The 24,118-nt window shown below is 42.7% G+C and overlaps 1 protein-coding gene across 1 annotated transcript; it reads left to right on the forward strand.

The window, feature by feature from the left end:
* The first annotated feature begins 7,627 nt into the window (after window positions 1–7,627).
* On the forward strand, window positions 7,628–11,266 carry DUSP6 (dual specificity phosphatase 6). The gene is made up of 3 exons (XM_075274476.1): window positions 7,628–8,368; window positions 9,002–9,433; window positions 10,105–11,266. Exons 1-3 carry the CDS (start codon window positions 7,969–7,971, stop codon window positions 10,410–10,412), a joined length of 1,140 nt encoding a protein of 379 aa, XP_075130577.1. The 5' UTR covers window positions 7,628–7,968; the 3' UTR covers window positions 10,413–11,266.
* Window positions 11,267–24,118: the final 12,852 nt, after the last annotated feature.

A 24,118-nucleotide genomic window follows, 5' to 3' on the forward strand; every position in this document is an offset into this window, starting at 1 on the left:
AACCAGTGTTACTTACCTCTTCTATGCTCCAGCTTGACTCCTTTGCTAGCTTTGGGCCTCTGTAGTGATGTCATGTGGGTCAGGCCAACGTTGTGACACATAATGATGCCAGTATAACCAGTGGCGTAACTAGGAATGGCGGGGCCCCGTGGCGAACTTTTGACATGGGGCCCCCCCTCCCCAAACCGATGCCGAAGACCTCGACTGACCCCCTCCTCCGCACTCTATTATGTCCCTTAGTAAGCCCTGCACACAGTATTATCCCCAATAGTGTCCCCTGCACACACAGTATTAACCCCTATAGTGTCCAATGCACACAGTATTAACCCCAATAGTGTCCCCTGCACACACAGTATTAACCCCTATAGTGTCCAATGCACACACAGTATTAACCCCTATAGTGTCCAATGCACACACAGTATTAACCCCTATAGTGTCCTATGCACACACAGTATTAACCCCTATAGTGTCCAATGCACACACAGTATTAACCCCTATAGTGTCCAATGCACACAGTATTATCTCCCATAGTGTCCCCTGCACACACAGTATTTACCCCTATAGTGTCCCCTGCACACACAGTATTATTAACCCCTATAGTGTCCAATGCACACACAGTATTAACCCCTATAGTGTCCCCTGCACACACAGTATTATTAACCCCTATAGTGTCCAATGCACACACAGTATTAACCCCTATAGTGTCCAATGCACACACAGTATTAACCCCTATAGTGTCCAATGCACACAGTATTATTAACCCCTATAGTGTCCAATGTACACACAGTATTAACCCCTATAGCGCCCCTGCACACACAGTATTATCCCCCATAGTGTCCCCATATGTCCCACTGTGGACACCTATAAACATTTATTATACTCTGGGGTCTGAAAAGAGTCTTAAAACCATTAAAAGAACAGAGACAGTTGCTTACCTGTTCCTGTCGGCTGTCCTGTCCGCTCTTGTCCAGCTTTAATGACGTCAGACGTCACATGACCCGGGAAGCTGGCCTGGGTCATGTGACGTCAGAGACGTCAGACACAAATGACGGAGGCCTGGCAGGATCGCGGAGAGGTAAGTAACACTGTTTTTTATGTTACCTTACCCCTCCCGTTGCGCCGATCATTATACTCGGGGGTCTGCAAAGATCCCCGAGTATAATGATAGCCTCTGTGGGCCCCGCGGTGTCACTTGCCGATCCCGGCCCAGCCAGGATCGGCAAGTGAATGGGGCCCGTAACGGACTTTAAAAAAAAAACAAAAACGCAGCGGTAGCGGCTGTCATCGGGCCCCCTAATGGCCCGGGCCCCGTGGCAGCTGCTACTGCTGCTACCACGGTAGTTACGCCCCTGAGTATAACCCACATCTGTGACATCACTGAAGAGGACCAAAAACAGCAGGGAAACATGCTGTATTGCAGGAGAGGTAAGTACCACTGTTTATGTTTGTAACCTTTCCTGGTCTGACCCCAGAATATAATAAGTTGGTGGGTGGTGTACCCCCAAAAATTGGGGTTCTGATAAACCTCAAATTTTTGCACTATTTGCAACAAACACTGTTGGGGCCACGATGGGACATAATACTGTGTGGAGGAGCCACTATGGGACATAATACTGTGGGCAGCGGCCAGTATGGGACATAATACTGTGGGGAGGGGCCACTATAGGACATAATACTGTGTGCAAGAGCCACTATGGAACATAATACTGTGGGCAGCGGCCAGTATGGGACATAATACTGTGGGGAGGGGCCACTATAGTACATTATACTGTGTGCAGGAGCCACTATGGAACATAATACAGGTCAAAAGTCCTGTTTCATGAATAGGCAGTGGCTAAATTAGGGCTTATTCACACTTCACAGACATGAACTATTCATATTCTACATGAACAGTACAAGATCCTGCTGATTTTTCAAACATTTGTTTTTATTTTTTCATGGACTGTTGATACATGGAAAAAGAGATGGAGACAAAGCTCCATTTTGTCTGTTTTGTGGACCATTCATTTGTGAAAACCATGGGCATTATGAAATATAGCAATTTAAAATAGAATTATAAAAAAATTAACTGGTGTGTAAAAAGCAACAACCACGAACAAAATGTGTCCAAAAAATCAATATGACTGTCCTGTCGGGGAAAAACATAGATATCACATGGTCTCAGTGTGATATTGTTAGAATCTCCTTTTTAAAACAAATGTTTTTACTAATGTTATGCAATTTATTACAAATTTGTACATAACAATTTCAGCTTTTCACATTGACTAGTGACTAGGGTTTTCCATGTTGGCAAGTTATCCCTATCCACAGGTGGGGCTCTGACTACTTAGACCCCCCAGTGATATGAATAATAGGGAATCGGTGTTCCCTATCTGGACAAAGCTGTGGTCGGGCAGCACTTACACCACTCCATTCATTTCTACCTGAGTGCCACAGATAGCACTATACGTTGCTTGTCTCCGTCACTTCCCATGAAATGAATGAAGTGGTGCATGACCTGCTCAACTACTACTGCATTCAGAAAAGGAAACAAAAATCTGTTCTCCTGATCAGTGAGGTCCTGGGCAATTAGACCACCACCAATCTGTCAATTTCCCCCATTGTCATTAGGCGATAACTTGCACATATGGGATTTAATGTTTACATTTGTATTTATGTTTAATCAATATACCCAACAAAGAACATTTTTATCTTACTCACATGGGTTGAATGCTTCTCACTGGTTGTACTGGACCATTAAAGGGGTATTCCCATCTCAAGCTGAGGCCCCACATTGTGTAGAGCAGCTTATTTTGTTACAGATTTTGCTGCATTTTTTTGAGCCAAAGCCAAGAATGGCTACAAGAGAAATGGTAAATATATAGGAGATACTTCTAACTTCTGCTAAATCCACTCCTGGCTTTGGCTCAAAAAACCGCAGCAAAATCTGTAACAAAAAAAGTTTCCATAACGCAACGTGGGGCTTCAACCTAAAGGATCCTTTCCAAACTGCTAGTTTATGTAAATTCCAATAGTTTTGCCCCATTCCTTTAATTTCTCTGTCTTGTCTTTTTTTTCTGCTTAAGTTTCCGTCTTCTCTTGTTATTTTGTTTATAGTTGTTTTTATTGATTTTAACAGTGTGTTTTTTCCATGACGATTACCATTTGGATGGTTCTTCCATATCCATACCATATCCATACCGCCTAGCCACCTTTGCTCCTTCCCTTTCTTCCTATATTAGAATCTAACATGCTGGTTTTGGCCATCTTCAGGGTTTATTAGTTCATGCTGCGCATATTCTATACACCCACCATTTTCCTTCTTTTGTGTTCTGCTGTGGATTTCACACAACATTGATTGCAGTACGCAGGTAAGTACGCAGGTACCGCCCACTATAGTGAGGCTGCACATGCGCACTCTCCATTCTGTCACGCTGTGCCCCTGAAGTGTTTTGCTGTTAACAAACTTTGTTAGGGGTAAAGGCTAAATGGTAGATGCTAAATCCTAGTGGGCTAAAAGACTTTTAATGATTCCATGACCATGTGATCAGACTATTGTGTGGGTGGAGCAATTCTAGATACTACAGGACAGTGTGGTGTTACACAGAAAATGGAAGTTGCTAGGAACGGAGACTGATGGAAAGTAGAGATGAGACAGCATGTGTGAGCAAGAGGAAGAACTGGGGGAAGATGTAGGGGGCAATTAAACTGAAGGCAAATGAAGGGGTCAATTAAATAGAAGGCAGATGAGGGAAATTAAACTGGGGCAGATAAGGGGGATATTAAGCTGGTGGCAGATAAAGGAGGACATTAAACTTGTGGTAGGTAGAGTCAGGATTAAACTGGGGAGGAGGCAGATGGAGAGAGATATTGAACTGGAGGAGTACATTAAACCGTGGGGGGTAGATGGAGGGGGACATGTCTGCCTCTAGTTACCCCCAATTCAATGTCCTCTTCCAACTACTCCCACTGTTTAATGTCACCCTCCAGCTGTCCCAGTTTAATGTCCCCCTCTAGTTTACCAATAGGACCAGAAGATAAGGATCACCGCGCTTCACCAGAGAATACATGCAAATGTTCTTTATTGAAGTCCAACAAAACACAACGTGTGTCGGGCTGGATGCGTCACCATATACAACTCTGTGCTGTTCTCTGTTTTTGTTTCCCCTCTAGTTTACATCAGTTTAAACTGGGGCACAAAGAGAAATTGAACATATTTTCCACAAGCAAAGTCGCGGGTATTCTAATAGTGAATTAATAAACGCCACCAAATACCTGTAGCAGTATTTTGAGTGATTTTTGGGATCCTCAGTGAACTCTTGGCATTTTCTGCATTTGTTTACAACCATAATTTCCTGTGCTTTGTTTCCTACAAATTCTCACTCACTGCCCCCCTCCCTTTCCAAACACTTCCCCTCCCTTTTTCCCTAGCTGGCCCGCCCACTACGCCCTCAGCAGCCATCTTTAGACTCCTTGTTCTCAGTCATGCACATAGGCTCATTCAAGATATATTATCAGTTGCCAACACAGATCTACAACATGCCTGCTAAACTCTCTCCCTATGGACACGCATGATGTTAAGATATTATGTTTTACACATATTTGTTTTTCTGCATAAGGGCTCGTTCACATCTGCACCCAGGTGTCCGTACTTGAGGTTTCTGTTTCCTGCCTAAAACAGAGGCAGGATACGGAAACCTGCAGGAGTTTCTCTCACCCATTCATTTGAATGGGTGAGAGAGATGTCCGGCTGTGCGCGGCGGTGAGCGTTTTGCGCTCTCCGCCGCGAAACCGGGTTTTATAATCCGGACACAGAGTCGGACATGCAGTACTCTGTGTCCGGATAAAAAAATCCGGTTTCGCGGCGGAGAGCCTAAAACGCTCACCGCCGCTCACGGCCGGACCCGGTCTGTGGTTTCCGACTTCTGGCATGCAGAAGACGGAAACCACAGAACGGAGAGCTGAACGCAGGTGTGAACCTAGCGTTACTCTACTATATACCAGTGTCTATATACCAGTATATCTCACTCATTATATCTATCGGTATATGTGCATCTAGTATTGTCAACACAGATACACACACGCTTACATAAGGAAATGATGCTTGAGTATAATTTTTACGATTGCTCTCAGCAACTGCCGCAGATTATGGGCATTGCTACGTGTCACGCAAGTGATCCACATATGTGATGTTGTAAAACCACAAATTTTAGTTTACAAACTAGGTCAACTCTCTCATAAACTACCATAGAAATGAAATATGTCTGCTGGTAGTAGAAGTTCCACATCCATTGTAGATCCAAACTTTCATTTCTCTGTTGTAAGTAATTCACAATTTGGCTACAATGTCATTGTGGCTTGTTTGTCCCTGTTTATACTGATCTCTGCAGGGTAGTTGATGTTTTTCATGTCACTGTGACCAGAGCATTTATAACCGTTATCATCTTATCAATTCACAATCCGATTTCAAGACAATTTTTTTTATCTATAGTTTACAAATCCATAGTTTACAAATACTTTATGTCACACAGTAACCACAAAGCTCCATAAATAGATGCTGTTATGACTTATATTGAACATCAAGATTTCATCAATTTTCTTTTTGCTTTGCAGACATTTTGAGTTGACCACCTATATCACATTGTCCAGCCTACTTTGTCATATTTTTTACCTGGACATAGTGCTACAATTGGCTTATAGCTTTTCAAAATACCAAAAATTTGTAACCAATGGTTTGCTGATCACACAGTTGAATGAGTTTTCCATTATATAAATTTTGTAGAATTTTTTTTCTAAAGCTAGTAGCAGACTGTTAATCTGCATCGCGGTGTGTTTATTATCTTATGGCTACTATTATTTGCAAATGTAAACACATTTCTTGAAAAAAATAAATAAATTTGTATTACAACTACTTTTTTGTTTGTTTTTTTATGTATATTTTGTGAATGGACCCCAAGACCATGAACCTACCTGCAGCAACTCTATTCTAGTCAGTTGTGTAACAAGAAAATCCATGCTTGACATGAAAGGGAAGTGTCTTGTTGTGCTGTCTATTGTGCTTATTTCCTCTGTGTGAATGGACCCCTGCTGTTCTCTGTAGTTACTATAGGTAGGTCCTCCATACAGCAACTCCATTCTAGCAACAAAGATACAGCAGAGATACAAATGAGTTTTATTAGCATTACCAAAGAATAAGACATTTGGTGTCGCCAAAGCAACACCAAATGTCTCATTACTGACCTGACTAGAATGGAGAATCTGCCAATAGGTTCATAGTCTTGGAGCTTCCTGTGATAGTCAGCATAAGGTTTATGTCTAACAATAAGCCCCGCACAGCAGGTAGGCAGCAGCCCACCAATGTCCAGATCACAACAGCATACAGGCGGGAGCCCCCGACCACCCCCATAGCACACAGGAGGCAGCCCCCCTCCTCCCAACACATAGATGGCAAGATGTCAGGGGCCCGACCCCTCAATACCCGGGCAGCACCCTAGGTACCACCGCAACAACCCCCTCCCCCCCCCCCCCCACAGGCAGCACCAACAGAACTCCCCCACTTACATGAAGGTAGTACCCTAGGGATGCACATACCACATGGCAGCACCAATCGGACCCTCCACCACATGCACACAGGTGGAAGTACCAAAGGGACCACCACCAGCACCTCCTCAGACACAGGTAGTACCCCAGGGACCCTCAAACATGCATACAGGTGGCAGTACCTTGAGACCACCTCCAGAATCCCCTCTTACACAAGCAATAACCCAGGAACCTCCCACACAAAATCAATACCCCAGGGATCCACACAGACACATGCAACAGTACCCCAAGGACCCAGACCCTACAAGACCTAGACCCCCATTACATGCTAGCAGCACCCCCAATGACCAGTGCTTCAATGACCTCTGCACCCCCAATAGATAACAGCAGCACCCCAAAGGCCACCTCCCCCTTTATATGCCAGGAGCACTCCAAGGACCCCTGCCCCCCCCAGATGCCTGCAGCACCACAAGGACCACTGCCCCCCTTTAGATGCCAGAATTACCCCAGGATCCCCTACAACCCCTTAGTTGCCAGCAGCACACCAAGGACCCCAACATAGCATGTGATTCTCCATTTCTGGAAGTAGCAAAACAGAACGTCACAGGATACTATGAAGATATTAATATGACGTTTTGATAATGAAAGTCATTTATAAAGTAGGTGGGGGAGGGGGTGTTTAGTTTAATGTTAAAACGATTTGTATCCCGGACAATGTTGTGATACTCCTGGTGTATTATTTATCTGAATTACTTTGTGACTTGTTTACCCTGTGGGATGCAGCACTATCTTATGTGCTTATCCCTCCATATGTATGTTGTTTTCATCTTTGATATACATTATAATACAATAATGTGTGTGTCTGGTACATTTGTTATACAGAACTCTGCAGAGGACAGCAGCAGCAGCAGCAGAATGGCGGAGACGGCCCAGACAGATTCCTGCACACACTTCTGCTGAAAGGGCTGTGAGCATGAACTTTACTAAAGGCAGCGTGCTAACCAGCAGCCTGCTCCCCTCCCCCTCCTCAGCCCACTCCGCTTCCTTCCTCTCCCCCTCCCCTCCCGGGCTGCTGCTGCCGCTTGTTTGCACTCGGCTGATCCACAGCAGAAATTCCTTTCCGTTTTTGTGAATGACAAACTCATTAACAATTCATCAACACAACCTGTTCCAGCCGGCCCGTCTCCAGGGCAACGAGCTCTCGGGCTGCTGTGATTGGTCGGCGCGCACAATGTATCCATTGAGACGTTGGCTGTTTGTATCCATTCAGTAGCTGCTGCCTGTGGCTGGGCCGTGCAGAGCTGATTGATCACACAGAGGAGGACGAGGCGCGGGAGCTGCAGCCACCATTCACTCGGTCCCATTGACAAGGCTGAGCGGATGCAGCAGTAGGCAGAGGCCGCCCGCACTCCCCCATTCCCCGGCCACGCTTCTCTGCTCCTTTCCTCAATGATAGACAAGCTCAGACCCGTGCACCTCACGTCAGACATGGCGGTCAGCAAGTCGGTGGCCTGGCTGAACGAGCAGCTGGAGCTGGCCAACGAGCGCCTCCTGCTCATGGACTGCAGACCGCAGGAGCTCTACGAGTCGTCCCACATTGAGGCGGCCATCAACGTCGCTATTCCCGGGATCATGCTGCGCCGGCTCAAGAAAGGCAACCTGCCCATCAGGTCGCTGTTTGCCCGCGGAGAGGACCGGGACACGTTTGCCCGGAGATGTGGCTCTGACACGGTCATCCTGTACGATGAGAACAGCAGCGACTGGAACGAGAACACGGGCGGGGAGACGGTGCTGGGGCTGCTCATGAAGAGGCTGAAGGACGAGGGCTGCAAGGCGTACTACCTGGAAGGTGAGTGCCGGGGCACCAAAGCGGCTGCAGGCAAACTTGTCTCTCCTCTCCATGGCCACAGTAAGGCTTCTCTTCTGGAGACTCCAGTCTAGATGTTTCCTGCACCTCCGACTTGTCACATTGCTATACATGACAGGTTTGGCTAGGAGTTACCACTTGTGATCCATAAATGATATTCTATATATGCGGATGGGCATTTGTCCTGTCATCTGTGGGCATTTCAGGTTGGCATTTAATTGCTCCCTTGGTAGAATGAATGGTTTCCTTATTTCAGGTCTGACATGTACAATGACATCTGTTTGTTAGGTTTCCAGATTATTGCCAGGGCCACTATCAGCGGCCTTGTTCTATGTCTACCTGTGGGGTGGATTTCTCATCTGACTGCTCCCTACCGTAGCTAGGATAAGGATCAAAGTCTTCTGGAACTTTAGATAAAATGCTCTGGTGGTGTTAAGGTCAAACACATCTGCATTCCACATATGAAGGACAGGCTCTGGTGCAGAACTCTGGAAAGGGTTAACAGTGCCATTGTGCATGGAGGGGACTTCTGCATTTTTTAAGAATTTATATGGATCTGAGTAAATTCATGATTTGGCTTAATCCTAACATAATTTATTTTTTCTTCTATTGCAGGGGGTTTTAACAAGTTCCAGGCAGAGTTTTCTGTGCATTGTGAAACAAACCTGGATAGTTCTTGCAGCAGCAGTTCTCCTCCAGTCTTGGGTTTGGGAGGCCTCCGCATCAGCTCGGATTCTTCATCAGATATTGAATCTGATATTGATAGGGACCCCAACAGTGCTACAGACTCTGATGGTAGCCCTCTTTCTAACACACAGCCTTCATTCCCAGTTGAAATACTGCCCTATTTGTACCTCGGATGTGCCAAGGATTCCACCAACCTGGATGTTTTAGAAGAATTTGGCATTAAGTACATCCTTAATGTGACCCCAAACTTGCCCAATCTCTTTGAAAATGCTGGAGAGTTCAGGTACAAGCAGATTCCCATATCGGACCACTGGAGTCAAAACCTGTCTCAGTTTTTTCCTGAAGCAATCTCCTTTATTGGTAAGTAGTGTGTGTTTATCTGTATATATCTAGATATGTGTGTGTCTTTCATTGTGGTGTGACTTCCCCTTTAAATGCTCAGTAGAACCTTGGAACTGTGAACTCTATCTTCCTAGCATAGTGCAATGGTAATATGAGCAGGGCAGCAAGAAAATCTTGGCTGGATGCCACCTAGAATCTAATCTCTAAGCATTGTAGTTCATTTCCTCTTACAAAGGAACCCATTTTAGAGCAATGTTGACATGCTGTTCCTCTTAATGGGCTGTCCCCTGTGACTTCCCTTTCTCTTGCAATGTCTGAATAAACCCATTGTTAGCTGCAGTTTATGGATTATATTTTTAACATGGATAACTGACAGAAAAAAAAGTATGGGGGAGAGATTCTGCATTTCTACTCCCTGTATATCAACATAGAAAGTAGTTACTTTTTAGAGGTGTGAGTTGTCCCCCCCCCCCCCCCTCCTTATTACTACATCTTGTATCCCTCTAGTGGTTGGAGATGTTAGTGCAGCTATAGGCCCCACGATAACTACTTCAAAGGCAGACTATATGCCTGTATACTGGTAATTGGCTTCTAATGTTGGTATGGTAGTCCTATCTGTTTATATAGATTTTCTGAAATGTACTGTCAATTCTGCTGCATAAACTAAATGTTCTGTCTTCTTTTTTCAGATGAAGCACGAGGAAAAAGTTGTGGTGTACTAGTCCACTGCCTGGCTGGAATCAGTCGGTCAGTGACGGTGACCGTTGCCTACCTTATGCAAAAGCTGAACCTTTCCATGAATGATGCCTATGACATTGTCAAGATGAAGAAATCCAACATCTCCCCCAACTTTAACTTCATGGGTCAACTACTGGATTTTGAAAGGACATTAGGTCTTAGCAGCCCTTGTGACAATAGAGTCCCTCCTCAACAATTATATTTCACAAGTCCTGCCAATCAAAATGTCTTTAAAGTAGATTCTTTGCAGTCTACGTGAGACGCAGTTTACTGGGTGTTCTGGTGATAATCATTCCTTTAAAAGAAATGTTTCTCTTTAAAACCTGTCAAGAGTCTGACAGTTATTGCTTGTAGAAGGTCAAACCTGTGAATCAAGATTCTTAAAGTTGAAGAAGAAATGGTTGGTTGATGTATCCAGAGTATGAAGAAGGTCTTGGAATGACTTGGGAAGCTTACATGAGAGCACTGCCTTAGAAATGTTGTGGCTGAAGATCCAAAAAGTAGCGTTGGACTGGTATTAATCCATTTATGATATGGATGAACAGTATATACATATCTGTCTTCTGTCCACTTTTATATGTAGCACTGTTGATATTTTTACCTATGAAATGAGGTGAACTGAACTTTTCCTAAGTGTAGCTGATGTGATGTTAGAAGAGGAATCCACAATTTTTGGCATTTCTACTTTTCTCCATCATGGTAGCTGTATGTTGGCAGCAAAGAGGGATGTGTAACTGTAATGCACAGAAGCAGAGTTGTCAACTCTCAATTGTAATTCTCATTAATGTAACTTTGTTTCGCCTGAGCTTTATGAACCACACAGTGGTTTTTCCTCTTTAATCTTTTAATTGCTCTGAAATTTCTTAATGTGAATTACCTCTGTCCTTAGGGAGCCTCACCTCGAATGCTATATGGTATGTATGAGATCTTCTTCTTTTCTGGACTCTGTAAACTGGAAGTATGTATGTACCAGTGACTTGCAAAGCTTAGATTGCACATTTATTGCCAATAAGGGAGACTGTTGCCCTCCCGAATGTCCACGGAGTAAAGTTTTAAAATGAAATTTATTATAGATCTTTAAATTATTAATAAATCACTATTTTGTTTATTGAACTACTTGGAATTTTGCTTTTTTTTCACATCTTGATATTGTATCTTATTCCTGTGATATTGTGCGTGTATATAGGCATATTGTACCCATATTGCAACTGTCAATTTTAACACCCAGACCACCTGCAATTTTACTGGAAGATCTTCTATAGACTTCTATGGTGTCGCAAGTTCAGTTCTAGATGGTCTGGGTGTTATATTTGGCATACAAACTGTTAATACTGGTAAGCCTTTATGCCATAACTAAATTGCCATTGAAAAGGCAAAGGTTTTGCAGTACAGGTCAAATAAGGCCTGAAACCAATATCTATATTCTTTCTTGAGTAAATGGATTTGCACTCCTAGCAAATACTATGTGCTTAATGTAACTTATGTATTATGGTAGGAGTTAACTAGAATATCAATATTTTATTCTGACTTCTCCCCCCCCCCCCCCATTATATTTGCTCTTGCATGACGATAATACAGGTGGCCCAAGTGCTAAGAGTGCAAGTTCATGCTGCCTGATCCAGGGGCAATATTGAGCTTTCAACAAGTGTCCTCATGACAGACCTATGCTTGGCTCTCAAAAGCTGTAGCCCTTAAGAATACAGAAGCCATAAACTTGGAGATGAGTCCGCTGCGTAGCTTCAACCCTCACCAGTTTATTAAGTGTCTTTTATACTATGTTAGAAACGTGACTAGATCCATCAAACAGATCATAAATAATTAAGGTAATGGATGTTATTTCCATTGAATAGATAATATGCACTGTTGGAATAGGGGTCTGTTCCCACGGTGAAATATCAAGATGAAATTCCTCTTCATTTTGCATGGGCTAGCCACGATGGGATGCCAATGTAGTGAATCAGCATTATGTTGCGGCATCGCGCTCCTGATTAGGCCCATTCATCCAGGCCCAATCAGGAGGGAGTCTCGTGCCACAGAATATATACAAACAATGGGAGGCAGGTTTGGTAGGAATCTGCTCCAGATTAGGGGACGAAATCCGTGGCACATTTCTCTGTCTCTGCACTTACCTAGATCATTGCATCTGTGTTTGACCAACCAAGGGGGTTCACAATCCTATGTGTGCTAACAAGAGTTACTGAATAGTCCCATTATGGTGTTGGAGCCATGACTGGCAGGTGAAAGGACCACAAATCCTTAGACAAAATATTTGCATTAGTCCGCATATAAAGTTTCATGCTAATAAATATGTGGTTTATATAACGTTTATTCTTTTGAATTACTCAACATTATCAACTGTAGGCTCACTTTGTTGTGCTGGCTATTCAGAATAGTGCCTTTTTATGTTTGTATTGGTTTTTATTGTATTGTCTAAGTACATTGTATCTTTTAAAGATGGCAGGTATATGGTGAAAATGTTAACATCCTAGGGTGTTAATGGTAGATTATTCCAATAACTCTATTTAATAGCATAGAAGTCTATGTATACATTTTACCTTCCGTGTCTTTTTGTTGTGGTAGAATAGCCAGGTTTTTATTTGCAGTTACCTAAACAGTTACATGACACAAGCCTCAGGGAAATAGAATAACCTGCTGTGAGGAACTGTGAAAGTGGGCTGCAGAGAAATTTAACAGCCCTAATCTTGTTTTATACTTCTTCCTCTCTTGGCATCTATATCCTGTTATGTGCAAAGTACAGATTTGCTAGCCGCTCTGGCAATTTCCGCTCCAGCTGTATCTCAAGGTTTTTTTATTTATTTAAATATGGCCTGCAGATAATTTTAGCCAGAGTTTCCTCTTTGTGGATTATTAATCTAGTTCCCTCGAAGAACGTGCACATTTTATACAGTTATGCAAAAAATCAACAGATGGCTCTTCTATCACCATTTCCTTTTAACTTGCTGTGGGTTTCATTTTCTTTTGTCAGCCTACTTCTGAAATTACCAATGTTGGTGAAATGCCATAACACAACTGGAGAGGAAGGCCGGTTCACACAGGGTTTTTTTGGTCCGTATTTTGACAAGGAATCTGTCAAAATCTGCCTCAAAAAACCTGCCTTCCATGGAATTCAATGGGTTCCTTTTTCCGCGAGCAGTTTGTTCCCGCTCGCAAAAAAAAAAAAGAAGCGACATGCCCTTTTTTTTCACACGGAATCCGCGGCTGATTCTGTAGCGCGACTCCTTCCAGACTCGGCTCATTCATTTGGGCCTAATCCAGAGCGAAATGCCGCAACTGGATGCCGGTGTACTGCACCGGCATCCAGTCGCGGCTAGCCATTTTTTTTGGACCAGATTCTGAGGTGGCATCAAAATCCAGTCCAAAAAACACACGTGTGAACCCAGCTGAGAGGTTGTCTCTTACAGGATCCCAGTAAGACATATTGAGTTTCTTTGAGTCCCACTTTCACAGCATGCTTTTGTCTGCAGGTTTTAAAATAATTACCTGGTGCTTTCGCTTGCTATATACGTCTTCATCCAAGTTTGTGTAGTTACACTTGGAACCTCATTCATTAGCTGTCTGACAAGGTGTGTGTGTGGTCTGGTCAGTACTTAATAATCACAACGTTGTACATTTGTATTGCAGTTGTGTAAGGTATAGGAGCTCAGCCCAATTGGCATGTGACTGGATGTGATGTCACATGGCTTATGCAGTGGAAACTTTCAGGGAGTCCAGCTGGTGCTGGATATAGCTGATCTGTGGGGTTCCTTTGTGTCAGACCCCACTGCTCATCAATTGTTGAACTATCTTAAGGGCAGATCATCAATAAGTCTTGGAAAACCCCTTTAGGCTAAGGCACCACGGGACATCCCACAGCAAAAAAGCACTGTGGGTAAAACCATGGCGGCAACACATCGCGGTTCTTCCTGCAGTGCTTTAGACAAAGTCTGCAGAATTTTCTTCTGCGGAATTTCCGTTACAATTTTATACCTATGGGGAAACCGCTGGTGTTTCTGTAAGTATAATTAATTGATCTTCTGCGGTTTCCAAAATCACACCGGTTTTAGAAATCGCAGCATGTTTGCACCACGGTGTTTACCACAAAATGGGTATGGGATTCACTCAAAACCCATTCACTTTGCCCTTACATAAAATGCCATGATTTTTCCTGCAACGTTCCCCATAAGGAGAGCCAATGCTGGTGTGAATCCAGCCTTAGTATGCCTTGACTTTGACTTTTTTTTTTTTTTCTCCTTTCACCTTTCTGGCCTCCTGCCCAAGTACTGAAATTCTGGACAGCCCCTTTAAATCTTTTGTTTGCTTATAAGCAATTTGATACTGATCTTTAACGTTTTACTGTTGCCCAGATTTTCAATATGATCTATTTTTAAAACATCAGTTGGATTCTCTAGGCTCCTGAGTATCTAACTGAGGATATGATACTGTGCTGTTTCCAGGCAACTTAGGAAGCCTGGTACTTCCTAACATTCACATTGGATTAGTGACCTGCTCACTGAAGAGAAAAATAAAATAGTCACCAGTGAAGCGAGGGAAAAAGTTAAACGGATGTTCTATTCTATGTCCAAAAGTTTGTGCCAAAATCCTCCCTTACACAGGGTGCCCATACATGGGGTGCCTGAGTTACAACCGCATGTAGGTTATTTGAATTCTGTCTCCTATTGTTATGTAATATATGTACATGACCTGAAAGCCATAGCATAGGAGAGAGGAAAAACAACCTCCGACCTTTCTAGCTGAGATTTGCTGCATGAACAGCAGGCAGCTACACACGGATTCCCCTATCAAATGGAGCTAAATCATGACAAATACTGAGGCTCAGCCACGGATTTCTGGCATAGAGTTTATTTCAAGTCCATGGCTGGTTTTCGGGTTGAAAAGTCTGACATATGAACATTTGAGACTATCAGAAGGTTAGAGGCAGCCTGGTAATGGGCATGTGTCCAGGCACCCTAACATCAACTGTTCATAGTGCAGTTTACTTCCAATAGTCTTACACTTTATGACCACCTATAAAGTGTTTGATAGGTGCGAAAACATCTTCTCAGAATGTTGTATGATCATCAACAATCCAGGCATTTTCCCAATGTAATACACCATTAGGCTAAGTCCCTTTGGGACGTTCCGCAGCTCTAAAGTGCTGTGGGAAAAACCGAGGCGGGAACGCATAGCAGTTCTTCCCATTGAGCTTTGAACAGAAAGTTCATGGAGTTTTCCTCTGTTACCATTATATCTATGGGAAAGCCGCTGCCATTTCTGCAGATATAATTGACATGCTGCGTTTTCCAAAACTATGTCGGTTTTGGAAATTGCAGTGTGTCCGCACTGCGGTTTCAAACGCAAAGTTGGCATGGGATTTGCATGATATTGTATAACACCGCGATTTTTCCCACGGTGTTTCTGGCCCGCGGGGCCCCGGCCTCACACTAAATGCCACAAGGATTCAGAAAAGCAGAGGTAGTACACTAACTTTGCTAATGATTCCTGCTAAACAGTGAGAATATCTTCCAAGAGTTGGGCAGAAGTGCAACTTGGGCTCCTGGGCAAAATTTGTGACAGATTCCACACTATAGGGAATAATTATTAATTGCTTATTAAGATTTAGAAATTTTATAAGATTAGTCTTAAAATGTGCCAGAGTTATTAAAGTGACTGATGGATGAAAGTTCTAGAGCATCTTTAGGCTGAGGCTCCATGTTACGTAAACGTAGCTTTTTTTTTTTTTCTTCCAGATTTTGCTGTGGTTTTTTTGAGCCAAAGACAAGAATGGCTACAATAGGAATGTGAAATATATAAGAAGCTCTTAAACTTCCACCTTCTGCTCAGTCAACTCCTGGGCCTGGCTCAAAATACTGCAACAAAAAAGCTTCATTTCCACAACATGAGGCCTTAGTCTTAAACTGCGTATTCCAGCTTATACCACCTGATAGTTGGTTTACTTTTTTGTCAAATTGTTAACATGATTCTGACGCATACTATTGCATCATAAGCGATACCCCCTTCCATAGTCTGGAAAGTTAGTTTAAAGGGATTCAATCATTAAAATGCAATATATTTTTTTTGTCTTTAACATGTAGGTATAGCCTTAAGAAAGTCTATTCTTCTATTACCTTTAGATGTCTTCTCTGCGTTGCCATTCGGTAGACATCCCAGTTTTCTTCTGTATGCAAATGAGTTCTCTCACAGCACTGGGAGCGGGCCCAATGCTGCGAGAGAAATCGTCAGCGCCGCCTTTATCTTCACCTGGAATGGCCTCTCCCTGCGTCTTCTTCCGGCACTGGCTTCAGACTTAGGATGCTCAGTCTGCTCTGCCATCAGACCTCGGGCAGAGCTAACTACGCATGTCCGCGGCAATTTTACTGTGGCTGCTTACACAGTAAACTAGTGTAAGAGGCCATTTTCTTGTGGCTGCTCACAAAGTAAGCTGGGGTAAGCGGCCACAAGAAAATGGCCGTGGGAAAGCGCAGTCTGCTCTGCCTGAGGCCCGACAGCAGAGTTGACTGCGCATGCCTAGAAGTTTGAAGCCAGTGCCGGAAGAAGACGCAGAGAGAGGCCATTCCAGGCGAAGATAGAGGCGGCGCTGGAGATTTCTCTCGCAGCATTGGGGACGCCCGCAGTGCTGTTTAAGCGCTGGGGACCACCCCCAGTTCTGTGAGAACTCATTTGCATAAGGAATAAAACCGGGATTTCTACCGAACGGCGACATGGAGAAGACAACTAAAGGTAGGAGAAGAATAGCCTTTCTTAAGGCTATTCCTACATGTTAGAGACAAAAAATAACATTTTAATGATTGAATCCCTTTAAAAAATTTACATTTTGTGCCAGAAATGTGCCAACAGTGACTACTACTTTGATCCCTGAGCAGCTTTAGTCTGTCTTAGGCTAAGACCCCACGTAGTGAACCACACCAGAAATTCATCAAGCTTATTTCTGCAGTATTTCTTCCCTTATATAAATCTATAGGGACATAATAATACAATTTATTTATATAGAGGCAACATATTCTTGCAGAACTTTATAAAATGTTGAGTTCAAGTACAGACAAAGATTTATTAGAGAGAAATAGTCACTTCACACAATGGGAATATAAGCATTGCTTATACAGTGGTCCAGACATTTTTTGTGATAGAGGTTACTTTCATTACACATATATAAAGCCGTGAGCCATCACCTGTCAGTGTCCTTTAATGTACAGATGGTGCTTGGACATATCAAGTTACAGTCAAACACAACATCATATCCTGTAAGGTAATGCGGGAGTATGAACAGAGAAGGGTTTGTTTTAGGCATTCTAATTGTGGAAGGGTTTACATTAGGAATTGGGATAGACCTGTCTGAAAAGATGTGTCTTTAGTTTGTGCTTGAAGTTGTAGAAATTGTAAATTAATCTATTGTCCGGGGTAGAGCATTTCTGGGGAGTGGTGCATCTCAGAAAGTCTTGTATACGGGTGTGGTAGGTTCTGATAATAGAGGATGTTAGTCTTAGGTCATTGAGGGCAGTTTTGGAAATTGCAGCATGTCAATTATACCTATGGAAATGCTGGCGGTTTCCTTATACAGTAGGTATAATTGAAGCAGCAAGTCCACAGAGGAAACCTCTGCGAACTTATCGCGAAAAGGGAAAAACCGCAATACTTTGCAGCACTTTTTTTTGGCTGCGGGATGCTACGTGGGGCCTAAGCCACAAAGAGGTTTTCTTGGTTAAGAATATTGATGACCTCTAAAGAGAGGTCACTCATATCGGCTGTTCTCAGAGGGGGTGTCTATTGTCAGACCCCACAGACTTTGTATTACCGTATTTTTCGGACTATAAGACGCACTGGACTATAAGACGCACCTAGGTCTTAGAGGAGGAAAATAGGGAAAAAAAATTTTGAAGCAAAAACTGGTAAAATATTTAATATATGGGAGTTGTAGTTTTGCAACAGCTGCAAGGCCACATTGACAGGTGACCCTGCAGCTGTACGGGGATGCATAGAGTGTTTTTTTTTTGCGGGGCCAGAAGTACTTTTTAGTTATACCATTTTGGGGAATATCTATTTCTTAGATCACCTTTTATTGAAAAAAAAAACGTTGGTTTATGATATATGATTTTCTACTTATATATATATATATATATATATATATATATTCTAGGGACAGGAGGTGATTTAGAACTTTTATTTATTTCATATTTTTATTATATATTTTTAAAGCTTTTTTTTTTTTACTATTTTATAACCCCCGGGGGCTTGAACCTGCGGTCGCTTGATTGCAAGTGCCATAGACGGCAATACAACTGTATTGCCGTCTATGGGACATTCTGTCTATTAGTATTACGGCTGGTCATAGAGACCAGCCGCAATACTAATACAGCAGTGACAGGCCTGGGAGCCTCATTAGGCTCCCGGCTGTCACCCGAACAGGTCGGCTCCTGCGATATCGTCGCGCAGGAGCCGGCCTGCAACTTTACAGGTACGGGGCCGGTGGGGACCGGCCCCGGGGGAGAAGGGGCCACCGATACTGACCCGGCATCCGCTGTACTAGAGAGGCGGATGCCGGGGAGGGATAGACGCCGGGGCCTGAGACATCGCTGCCCTGCATGAAGCCAGCGGCGGGGGGACGGAGGAGCGGAATAGCAGCATCACTCCTCCCGCTGCTGGCTTCATGCAGGGCAGAGGAGCGCAGCGATGTCGCAGGCCCCGGCACCTGTGCCGGCGTCTATCACTTGCCGGCTTCCGCCTCTCTATTACAGCGGATGCCAGGCGCCACATTCGGACTATAAGACGCATCCTTCTTTTCCCGCCAAATTTGGGGGAAAAAAAGTGCGTCTTATAGTCCGAAAAATACGGTAATTACCTATTCTTAGGATAACTCATCAATATTATTGCCCTGAAAACCTATTTAAGCTCCCCATACACTTACAATAGTTATTGGACAAGTGTTTGTTCGCTGACAGCTCTTCCTTCTGGCTCCCACATATATGTGATCGGCTTTGCTAAGCATGCATGTGTTTTCGCTGGGTACAGGAAAACAAGGGAACTGGCATGTTAAAATTCTAACATACTTTAGTCAACCAGTTCTGACTGCTGTATATTCGGAGTTCTAATAGGTTTTCTGCTTATGTTTTTGTGTCTACTCTGCTTTATATAATTAAAATAATGCATTTGTAATTAAGAGTAAAATTAAACATCACTATGATAACCTAATTGTAATTAAAATCTAAAAAAATATATATATAGTAATATATACAGAAACAATAGTGTTGCCCTCATTTTTTTTTCTGTTGATTTAGATGGGTTTTTTGATTTAGATTTTTAGATTTTTGAGTCTTGTTTCCAGTGACCCACCTATTTCATTTTACGTGACCATTATATAGATCTAACAACCATTATTTTGCTTTTGCTGCGGACCACTCGTTTTTACTTTACAAGGAGAGGATAAAAGAACCTTCACTAATAACCTGAATTCAAAAACAACAAAAGGAATCTCTGGCTCCAGAAGTGAAATATATAGGCAGACAGTCTGCAGCCTGGGGATCACATGTCTGCCAAGGTTTGGCTCCAAAACCCCTATAAAACACAAGTGATGATTGAACACAAACACCATTCAGTGAAGGAGGTCACAGTGCTGGGATGTGACAGCCGGCCATCATGTAAGTTAAATGACAGATGTGAGAGGGACAGGAGGCATAACCTGGCATAATACTCAACTTGGTTCAGATGTCAAACTCTGCAAATATACGGCATAGGTGTTGGCTTGGGTTCAGTTTATACTATGGGAATCTATCCAAACCACAGTCATTGATTTGGATAATCTGGGTGGTAAGGAGTCAAGAAGACTTTCATGGCGGGTCTTTAAGTGATAAAATTCTCCCATCCAATCCTTTTCCTCTTTGTAAATGGCCTCCTGCTGGGTCATCTAGTTCAATGTGATAACTGGGCTACACAATTGGTGGGCAGGAAGATTAGACCTATCATTAAGTGGCTGTTAAGAGAGGTCAGGAGTTCATTTGGCTGAGTGTGAAGTGCCTAGTCACCTCTTCACCTCTGGGAACTGCATGCTACAAAGGGGTCATAGGGTTAGCACAGGAATGCAACATTAAGATGCATTATTAGGAATCAAAGACTAGCCTCAAATACCTTTGAAGAACCAGAGGGTCTCACATGGTCATGCCTGGTCAATATGTATTCTTTTCAATGGATATTCTATTTTTGTATGTAAACTTCTAATACTCAATTGGTTACTAATTGTATAATTAATACTGGTAAGTCAATTGGCTAGTGTAGTTTAGTGACTGATATAACACCTTTAAGTTGCAATTATAAAGCACTAACATAACATTTTTTATCTTTTGCTCTGTTTGTAATGGCCATCTTGTAAATGGTTTTTCAGATAATCTATTTACCAATCGCTTTCTCCTAAATTATCAACTTTCCCTTTCTTCATTTAGAAACATAGAAGATTGATGACCACAAAAATACCACATGGTCCCTCTAGTGTGACCTTATATTTTTACCATTTTATCTTTGGATAGCCATTTGTTTATCTCAGACATGCTTAAATTCAATAAGGCTAATGCCCTGCGTAGTGAGCCGCAGCCAAAAAAACACTGCGGAGAAGACCGCAGCAGAAACGCACTGCATTTATTTCCACACTGGTTTTCACAGAAAGTCTGCAGAGTTTTCTTCTGCAGACTTTCTGCCCCTGATATACATCTTTGGAAAATAAATAATAAATAAAAAATGCCAGTTTTTTCGTAGATATAATTGACATGCTGCGATTTATAAAAATGGAAGAGTTTTTGAAATTGCAGCTTTTCCGCTTCTTATTTTTTCTGCAATGTGTGGATGGGATTAGCCAGAATCCCGTCCACTTTGCAGGTAATGTAAAAAGCAGCGTTTTTTGCAATGTGGGACCCGGCCTTACTGTAGATTACCTTACCACATCTGCTGTCTAATTCGTTCATCATACTTTGATTCCTACTTAGGGTCCTTACTGGCGAAACTGGACAGGGGGCGGAAACCCAGCAGTCAGTTTTAAAACCCATTCACTTGAATCAGACCTCCTGACTGCCTATCCCTGTTGTGCAAATTAATGTATTTTGGTCACCGCACTTCCTCCTAAAAATAGCAATATAAAGTGATCAAAAACTCATGCATATCAAAAATTAATGCCAAAAACTACAAGTTGCCCCGCAAATAAAGACATATTGTGAAATATCCGTCAAGTAAAAAAGTTTCTATGTGTCTCTATGACCCCAGGAAAATCGTTCATTGTTGAAAAATGAAGGTTTATTGGTACATGCGGTAAAAAATAATAAAACCATTGTGGGCATTAGCTCCAGGTCTACACTGTACATTACAGCGGAGACCTGATAGCTATGGCGATCGCTCTGTAGCAGAGCGGCCACCATCATCTTTACAGACCTGGCATCCACTGTAAATAACATGGCGGATGCTGGGAAGAGTTTGCTGGGACACCCTGTTCTTGCAGTCCAGGGCCTGCACATTGTCCCAGTCCTGCCGCTGCAGGAAGCCCTGCTACAGGAAGCCAGCAGTGGCAGGATTGGGGCGATGCTGCAACCCCACTCCTCTGCCCCACAAACCCCCCCCCAAAAAAGTGTATATTATAGTCCGAAAAATACATATATGTACCCCAAAATGGTGCCAAATGAAAGGAATGAACATGAATCTTCCTCTGTGAACTAGGAAAACCTCCAGAGGTTCTGTAGGTATAATTGATATGCTTCGATTTTCAAAACCGCAACAATTTTGGAAATTGCAGCATGTCCACTGTATGTATTTTCCCGCAATGTGTGGATGAGGTTCGCTAGAATCCCATCCTTTTTGCAAGGACCATAGAAACAATTTTTTTCCACGTGTTTACACCAAATAGTGCCCGGCCTAAATCTATAGGAATAACGCAAGTGTTTCTGCAGGTAAAATTGACATGCTGCATTTTTTGAAAAGCAGTTTTTCTGCAGTTTTTTGTTTCCCACAATATGTAAATATGATTAGCCAGAATCTAATTCACTTTACTGGTACTGTAAAAGGCAGCATTTTGCAGTGCTGTGTCTCCGCAACATAAGGCCTTAGCTTTAATCAGCATAAAGTAGATAGATCTTCTTTTTTAGGTTGGAGATAGATTTGGTTGTATTCCGATAAGTTTTATTTAAATGTGCCAAGAGTTAGTGGGGTTGTAAATAAGATTGATAGAGACATGAATAGATAGACGTGCTTGTCGATAACGTGCAGTATAATATATATATATATATATATATATATATATATATATATATATATATATATATATATATATATTCATTATACTTTAGATTTTATATAGCCAACAAAGGATTGACAGCATTTTCCTACCCCTTGCCACTTCCTCTTATCACTTCCATGTATGAACTTCCACATCGCTTCTTGAGGTTTTAGCATGTGCCACCCTCCTATCTACTCTGCATGTGAACTGGCACGTACTCTTGGGTCATCGTGGAGCCTGGCAGGAAAAGGGAAATGAGATGTAAGTCATATTAGAGATCTGTGAGTGGCATCTAATGAACAATTTACATGAGAAGAAATGTTTTTCAATAGCCAAAATTTCCTGCTTAGAGATGACTGATGCCAGTGTTTTACATTACAAATCAAATATTATTAGATTTATTTAAATTGTTCAGATACTTTTGATCTGCCCTGAATGTTTTCTGTCTGTAGAATACAGTTGAGCATACGTATTTTATCTTGTCATTGCAGTGGCGTGATGCACACTTGTAAGCTTTTATAAGTTCCAATGCAATACAGTATTGAATTACTTAAAGAGGATCTTTCATCAGATTGGGCACAGGCAGTTCTATATACTGCTAGAAAGCTGACAGTGCGCTGAATTCAGCACACTTTCAGCTTTCCCGATCTGTGCCCTGGGTAAAGCGCTATCGGTGTCGGTACCATAGCGCTTTACAGTCAGCTCCACAGTACAGCGCGATAGGCGCTGCTGGGCAGAAGGGCGTCCCTGGCTAAGTGTCAGAAACGCCCTTCTGACTGTAAAGCGCAACGGTACCGGGACCGATAGCGCTTTACCCGTGGCACAGATCGGGAAAGCCGACAGTGCCCTGAATTCAGCGCACTGTCAGCTTTCCAGCAGTATATAGAACTGGCTGTGCCCAATCTGATGAAAGGTCCTCTTTAAAAAAAAAATGTGCGGACATCTGATATAACATACCTGTTTATTAATACAGTACCGGGGTGTTTCTTAGACTGTATGTACACCACTACATGCATTCAACTTGTAATTCAGTAGACATAACAGAATTGCATTGTGGGCCCTATAATTTGGTTTGGGTTGCTCTATCTTAGACCAAGTCTTCCAATAGTGGAGCTGTTTTAGTGCTCCTTTGCAAATGTATACACCACTCATATAATTTTAGAGAACATGAAATGCCCTCTTTAAGTATCATTAGTCTTTGTCTGCGGGTTATGGTTGGGCTGCTTCATGTGATAATGATGCCCTGTGGCCCTGTATAAATATATGCACCTTTATGTTGTATATACTGCCCAATTCAAACAGTGTTTTGATAAATATCTGGCCAACTTCAAAACTAATACAGCCAATGCAACAGCTTGTGTGTAAACAGTCTTCATTTCAATCAATGATCCATAAATGATGTTCAGCTTCTTACGTGTCTATCTCACTTAAGGTTGATGCTACATGCAGACGCTCTGGAAGCCGGCCAGGCCACTGGTGTTTCCAATGGAGAGAGGAAACATTATTTGGTTACTCCCTGCTAATGGTTACTGGTCATGGGGTCGGTATGAAGGAGCAGGCAGTCATCAAATAACCTTTCACTCCCTCTGTGCAGTGGGGCGGCTGCATGGAGCATCAAACTTAGGGTATGTTCACATGGCAGAATCTGGCGCCAAATTCTGCTCTGATTATGCATACTATTTTTTTCAATGGGAGGCAGAGAT

Source organism: Leptodactylus fuscus, chromosome 5 (genome assembly GCF_031893055.1).
Source record: "Leptodactylus fuscus isolate aLepFus1 chromosome 5, aLepFus1.hap2, whole genome shotgun sequence".
Lineage (NCBI taxonomy): Eukaryota > Metazoa > Chordata > Amphibia > Anura > Leptodactylidae > Leptodactylus > Leptodactylus fuscus.